This window comes from Phyllobates terribilis, unplaced genomic scaffold (assembly GCF_046119375.1).
Source record: "Phyllobates terribilis strain yellow unplaced genomic scaffold, ASM4611937v1 Scaffold_6__1_contigs__length_29720123, whole genome shotgun sequence".
Taxonomy (NCBI): Eukaryota; Metazoa; Chordata; class Amphibia; order Anura; family Dendrobatidae; genus Phyllobates; species Phyllobates terribilis.
In genome coordinates, this window is record NW_027362766.1 from 11,158,120 (window position 1) to 11,165,061 (window position 6,942).

The following is a 6,942-nucleotide window of genomic DNA, read 5'->3' on the forward strand; positions in this document are numbered from 1 at the left end:
TCCGCTGATGCATCAGAAAGGCTGCAGCACCCTGAACAAGAGGAATTGAGGACACGATTTGACTTCTTGCTACTCCCTCCTTTGTGACCAACTGATCTAACCAGATCATTAAAGTCCTGGAAGTGCAGGTAGCTGCCACTGCCGGCTTCAAGGCCCCCGCTGCAGTCTCCCATGTGCCTTTCAGAGAGGCATCTGCTCTTCTTCCATGCCCCCATGTCGTCGAAGGGTAGAGGATTTCCTGGAGGCTTTGGTTATGGCCACATCAAGTTTATGGGCTTTGGACCAAGACGCTTCCTTAAAGGGATACTTCTTCAATGAAGGTGGAAGAGAGACTTTTCTTTCTGGCTTCTTCCACTCTTTCTGGATTAACCCTTGAATTTTACTATTCAAAGGGAAAAAACTTTTTTGTTCTAGTCTAGACCCCCCAAACATCCCATCATCAACAGACTTCTCTGCCTTATAGTCCACGATACCCAATCGTTAACCAGGGTGTCAACTTCATTCAAGGGGGAAACAGTGACGACCCGAGTCGCTATCTGAAGAGGAGGCAGAAAGGGAAGAATCATAAGAGAATACGAGTATTATAGAGATCACAGAAGTGATGAGTATTATAAAGAGTATATGAGAGAGTATCAAAGAAGTGATATGAGTATTATAGAGTATGAGCGATAATACGAGTGTTATAGAGGGACTATGACAAGGTATCACAGAAGAGATAACATGAGGGTAAGAAATAGAGGTGCGTATCCAGCAACAGGTCCGGGAGAGGGATTAAAAAAAAAATTTATATATATATATATAAATTTATATGGAGTGTCCCCAGTTACTCCAGTAAATTTGACATGTATGATCTATATACATGATATAGCCATGTATATGGTATACAAAATGTATATGGCCATGATAAGTCTACACACCCCTGCTGCAGGTATTTCACATGTAGAAGAATTATTTTAGGAACTTTTCCATCTTTCATAATAATCTGGACAAACCCAGTGAGGAACGGACAGAATTTTGGTAAACATGTCTACCAAGAGAAGAGAATGAGCCCAGAACAGCTGGGATGCAACTGACACCTGCTGGACACAGCGGGAATTACTGGCATAAATCGCTGACCGGTTTTCTCGCCGACCTCTCCGGCGGCCCCCAGTGGCGTCCTCTCTCCTCGGTACTGCCAGGACCTGCGGTGACATCATTTAGTCAGCTGATGGTCATGCGACCATTACCTGACGTCAGCGGTCACGTGACCATCAGCTGACTAGATGATGTCACCGCAGGTCCTGGCAGTACACCGCGTGCCGCTGAGGAGAGAGGACGCCGCCGGGAGGAGACCAGGAGCCGCTAGAGAGGCGAGTGAATATATTTTTTACTTTATAATTCTATAGCTTGCAGGTACCGTGGTACCCGGGTTGTAGGGGAGTCTCCTCTTCTCCAGACCCGGGTACCATCCACACATTGAACCGCATAACATCAGCATGTATACATCCGGTTCAATGGCGGCAATCTTGCCGCGAAATTGCACAATAAATGGTTGTGCTGCGGATTTTTCCAAAATGATAATCCACAGCAGAGATTTCCGCAGCCTGTGCACAGCAGATGCGGATCATTGGGGAACATGGCAGACCTCTTAACAAGTCATTTTAATGCGTTTCCACGGCGGAAACACATTAAATCCGCATCGTGGGCACATAGCCTTATAGTAAGGCCACGCTGCGGCTGACCAGAACCCCCACCCTACAGATCAGACCCCCCCATGGAAAATGGACACAAGGAGCTGGGATAACGAACCAAATAAAAATTTATTGTGAATAACAAAGTCTAAAGTATAAAATAACCACAACACGAGCGGAAACAAAGATGGCGGAACGGGGGGCTGGTCCGGTGGAGACCGGGGTGATTCCATGTCTGCGCCAAGAAACAGGTCATCGTCATCTGGAGAGAGAAAGACATTAGTGACCCCAAGGAAGCGAGACCCCCCCCCCCCCCCCCCCACCAATAATCACCCTGCCCCGCAGATGTTCGCACCTCCAGGTTACTCCTGGGTCTCCATGTTCTCCTCTTCCTCTGCCCCCTCGGGAATATCCGGACTCTCATCGTCCTCTCCCTCCTTCCTCTCTGGGGGTCTCTCATATGCCTTCTCTGATGGGGTCACAATGACTCCATCCCAGGTGGACATTTCAGAGGCAAGTGCTGCAGAGACACAGGATGATTAGAGTGGACCCTCCCTGGGACAAAGGTCTCCTTCCCCCAGATCGGGTGACTTACCGCTGGCATCGCCCTCTAGGCCGAGGATCTTGCGGTATCCTCCGTGGGACAAGATGCGGATCAGGGTCTGTGCAGTGTAACATACCATGTCCTACAGGGGGCAGAAGAGAGGATCAGATCCCAGCACCCACCTGTTGCCTGCTGCTGTGCCTAGTGGGACTCCTACCTGCTGCTCCAGGGTCATCACCGTATGCACCCTGAAGTTACCACTCTCACATGGATCCGTAATCCCCACAGACCCCGGGAGGAAGAGGCCGGCGGCCAGGATCTGGACGCAGCGCCTGTCAGGGAAAGCAGACAGTCATACAACCGTCCGCAGTCACACCAGCCCACGTGGTAGTGCCCACTCTTACCTGTAGGCTACGTTCAGTGCCAGCGGCTGCCGGGACGGGTTGTTCATGACAGAGTAATGAGCCTGGAAATAAAAAGAGGGTCAGTGCCCGGGCCAAGGACACAGGCGGCCGCACCGCCGGGGAGACGACTTACCAGCAGATCCAGAATCCATGGGGTCAGAGGCTCGAACCCAGGAAAGCGGCTCCTCAGGTCCTTCAACAAACGGATTAGGACCTTCACTCTGGAGGGAGAGACAAAAGTGATGCAGCGACCCCCAGGGCATAAAAGGTGGCCAGAGCACACCGAGGTCACAAGCCAGGCGGCAACCCCTGAGGCCAGAGCACACCGAGGTCACAAGCCAGGCGGCAACCCCTGAGGCCAGAGCACACAGAGGTCACAAGCCAGGCGGCAACCCCTGAGGCCAGAGCACACAGAGGTCACAAGCCAGGCGGCAACCCCTGAGGCCAGAGCACACAGAGGTCACAAGCCAGGCGGCAACCCCTGAGGCCAGAGCACACAGAGGTCACAAGCCAGGCGGCAACCCCTGAGGCCAGAGCACACAGAGGTCACAAGCCAGGCGGCAACCCCTGAGGCCAGAGCACACCGAGGTCACAAGCCAGGCGGCAACCCCTGAGGCCAGAGCACACAGAGGTCACAAGCCAGGCAGCAACCCCTGAGGCCAGAGCACACCGAGGTCACAAGCCAGGCAGCAACCCCTGAGGCCAGAGCACACCGAGGTCACAAGCCAGGCAGCAACCCCTGAGGCCAGAGCACACCGAGGTCACAAGCCAGGCAGCAACCCCTGAGGCCAGAGCACACCGAGGTCACAAGCCAGGCAGCAACCCGAGGCCAGAGCACACTGAGGTCACAAGCCAGGCAGCAACCACCGGGGCCTGAACATGGGGCATTAAGAGGGCCAGAGCCCGGAACATATGAGGCCCAGAACGTGGCCAGTGACCGAAGTCTTACGTGGAGTGAGATGCGTTCTCCTCAAACCAGCGGGCATGTCTGATTGCAGCCAGTGCACTCTGTAGGACCTTGATGTCCACTGTGAGAGGAACGATATGTTAGTCACACGACAGCCCGTACACCGGTGGCGGGCAGTATCTGCAGGTGGCAGTGTCACTTACGGTGCAGTTCAGGGTCCAGCTTACGCAGGTTGGGTGGCACGGTTGTGATCAGGATTTTCACGGTGGCGTCTGCGGAGCTGATCTCAAAGCCGGTTTCGTTGGTGAGCATGGTGAGAACTGCAGGAGGAGAGGAGAGATAAGTGAGAGGTCCATGCACTGACAGTCAGCAGAGGGCCGGGGGCACTCACCTTCAGATGGGTCCTGGGTGCGGAGGGTCTCCACGACTTTAGATCCCAGAGCGGACACTGCTTCCACTGTAAGAGAGCACAGCGGTCAGGGGAGTGACGGGATGGTGGAGCGCGGCTGCAGGATCACTCACTCACATGTGGGGAGGATCTTCAGGATGACCACGAGGTCCGCCACGTTGTGCCCGGCGGTCATTGTGCCCTTCTTGTAGGAGCCAGCCTGCCGAACCTCCTCAATTTGCTGTGTGGTAATGAACAGAGTTATGGTCACACATTATGGTTATTTCAGAGTTTTTTTCTGCAGCAAAAACTGATCTCTTGCCAGGAGGTTGTTCTTATGCATGTACATAAAGGACAAAAAAAAAATCTCTTGTTCTGGTTTTGGCACAAAATCTGCTAGAAAAAAACATTGAAAAACCTGACACCTGCGTTTTTTGTGCGTTTGAGTTCTTCACCAGCCAATACTTCCAATGAGTGAAAAAAAAAAAGCCAACATGATGTGCATGAGACTTCTGGAATCTCAGACTTTGCTGGTAGCGTAAAACGCAGCTGAAAACTTGCATAAAAACTTATCAAGAAGTGCTGAAGAATTCCACGGTGTGTGAACATAGCCCTATAAATCCAAGCAGTGAGACTGCCACAGATCTTACCACTTCAAAGGTCCCGGGGGCCACAATCAGGTTGTCGATGACATTGTTGATCTTGGTCACAAGGGAGAGGATGGAAGCCTGGAAGACAATGAGGTTACCACTTAACCTGGCCATTCTGCAGTCTCGCCCCCCCCCATAACTTTATTTTGTGGGGTAAAGTAACATTCTCCAGGTCTGGACAATAACAGCACCAAGTTCTCATCTATCCGGCCGGCGCTCTGTGCCCCCTCCTCCATCCAGAGCCACGCTCAGCAGGTCCGTCAAGACCCCTCCGGGCCACACGTACCTGCTCGCTGGGCGTCGGGGCGAGGTCTTGGTTGCGTTTTAGCAGCGCCTCACTGAAGGGCGTCTCGTCAGGGGCCGGCTTCACTCGGGGGAACGCCATCTCACACTGCGGAGAGGGGACACAGAACAGAGGGGTCAGTGAGGGAGGGGGAAACAGAACAGAGGGATCAGCGAGGGAGCCCCCCGACCCACAGAGGAAGCCCCCCGACCACTCACCACATGGAAGTCAAAGGGAATGTGGGGAACAAATGGCCTGAAACTAGAAGAGAAAAGCGTTAGTCAACGGCTCCAGCACCGACATCACCACAGCAACAGGAGCAATACATACCCGGTGCCAGGACCCACCCTGGAGCCAAACCGTCCACGACCACGACCTCGCTCACCCCTGAAAGAGACCGAGGATGAGACCGGAGCATAGGCCCTCCACCGCTCCCCGCAGCCTCCCCCCACCACCAGCCTCAATCCCCGCCGCACACGGCCCAGCTCCCCGCAGCCTCCCTCCTCCGCACACGGCCCGGCTCCCCGCAGCCTCCCCCCGCCGCACACGGCCCGGCTCCCCGCAGCCTCCCCCCGCCGCACACGGCACGGCTCCCCGCAGCCTCCCTCCTCCGCCGCACACGGCCCGGCTCCCCGCAGCCTCCCTCCTCCGCCGCACACGGCCCGGCTCCCCGCAGCCTCCCTCCTCCGCCGCACACGGCCCGGCTCCCCGCAGCCTCCCTCCTCCGCCGCACACGGCCCGGCTCCCCGCAGCCTCCCTCCTCCGCCGCACACGGCCCGGCTCCCCGCAGCCTCCCTCCGCCGCACACGGCCCGGCTCCCCGCAGCCTCCCTCCGCCGCCGCACACGGCCCGGCTCCCCGCAGCCTCCCTCCTCCGCCGCACACGGCCCGGCTCCCCGCAGCCTCCCTCCTCCGCCGCACACGGCCCGGCTCCCCGCAGCCTCCCTCCTCCGCCGCACACGGCCCGGCACCCCGCAGCCTCCCTCCTCCGCCGCACACGGCCCGGCACCCCGCAGCCTCCCTCCTCCGCCGCACACGGCCCGGCTCCCCGCAGCCTCCCTCCTCCGCCGCACACGGCCCAGCTCCCCGCAGCCTCCCCCCGCCGCACACGGCCCAGCTCCCCGCAGCCTCCCTCCTCCGCCGCACACGGCCCGGCTCCCCGCAGCCTCCCTCCTCCGCCGCACACGGCCCGGTCCCCGCAGCCTCCCTCCTCCGCCGCACACGGCCCAGCTCCCCGCAGCCTCCCCCCGCCGCACACGGCCCGGTCCCCGCAGCCTCCCTCCTCCGCCGCACACGGCCCAGCTCCCCGCAGCCTCCCCCCGCCGCACACGGCCCGGCTCCCCGCAGCCTCCCTCCTCCGCACACGGCCCAGCTCCCCGCAGCCTCCCTCCTCCGCACACGGCCCAGCTCCCCGCAGCCTCCCCCCGCCGCACACGGCCCGGCTCCCCGCAGCCTCCCTCCTCCGCACACGGCCCAGCTCCCCGCAGCCTCCCCCCGCCGCACACGGCCCAGCTTCCCGCAGCCTCCCTCCTCCGCCGCACACGGCCCGGCTCCCCGCAGCCTCCCTCCTCCGCCGCACACGGCCCAGCTCCCCGCAGCCTCCCCCCGCCGCACACGGCCCAGCTCCCCGCAGCCTCCCTCCTCCGCCGCACACGGCCCAGCTCCCCGCAGCCTCCCCCCGCCGCACACGGCCCGGCTCCCCGCAGCCTCCCTCCTCCGCCGCCGCTGGCCTCACCTCATAGTTTCCGGTTTTCCTTCTTCGCGCTCCGGACAATGAAGACGAGCTCAACCCTCGAGGCTGCGACACGAAGAGAGTAACAGCCTTTGTCATTGGGTATAAAACGCCGGCAAAGCGACCAATCAACCAATACGTTGTTCAAACTCCGCCCACCTGAGCCTTCAACTCCAACATATAATGAGTAAAGAGAGAAGATGGACGAGAGGAACCAATGAGAACATCCCAGCTCTCCCCGCCCCCTGACGTCACTGATCAGCATGGCGGCCGGGGATGAGAAAGAGAATAAAACTTTATTGAAACTCTGAATGTACAAACAATGTAAAATCTGTCATTCTATCTTGGAAAATGCACAGAAAGGA

General features: G+C 58.2%; 1 protein-coding gene across 1 annotated transcript; it reads right to left on the bottom strand.

The window, feature by feature from the left end:
- Positions 1-1,780: 1,780 nt before the first annotated feature.
- On the bottom strand, positions 1,781-6,734 carry ILF2 (interleukin enhancer binding factor 2). Its single transcript, XM_073637187.1, has 15 exons — positions 6,581-6,734; positions 5,177-5,233; positions 5,065-5,107; positions 4,850-4,954; positions 4,564-4,641; positions 4,052-4,154; positions 3,917-3,982; positions 3,729-3,845; positions 3,568-3,646; positions 2,752-2,839; positions 2,619-2,680; positions 2,432-2,546; positions 2,266-2,356; positions 2,026-2,190; positions 1,781-1,932 (listed from the first exon to the last, which is right to left on the bottom strand). The coding sequence occupies exons 1-14, from the start codon at positions 6,583-6,585 to the stop codon at positions 2,033-2,035; spliced, it is 1,167 nt and encodes a 388-aa protein (XP_073493288.1). The 5' UTR covers positions 6,586-6,734; the 3' UTR covers positions 1,781-1,932; positions 2,026-2,032.
- Between the last annotated feature and the right edge of the window lie 208 nt (positions 6,735-6,942).

Bases quoted from the DNA above. Each gene is read 5' to 3' on its own strand.
- ILF2 (XM_073637187.1), bottom strand. The intron at 2,840-3,567 runs GTAAGACTTCGG...CTCTCCCTCCAG, and splicing joins GAGAACGCATCTCACTCCAC to AGTGAAGGTCCTAATCCGTT. The intron at 2,191-2,265 runs GTAAGTCACCCG...GTGTCTCTGCAG, and splicing joins CCTAGAGGGCGATGCCAGCG to CACTTGCCTCTGAAATGTCC.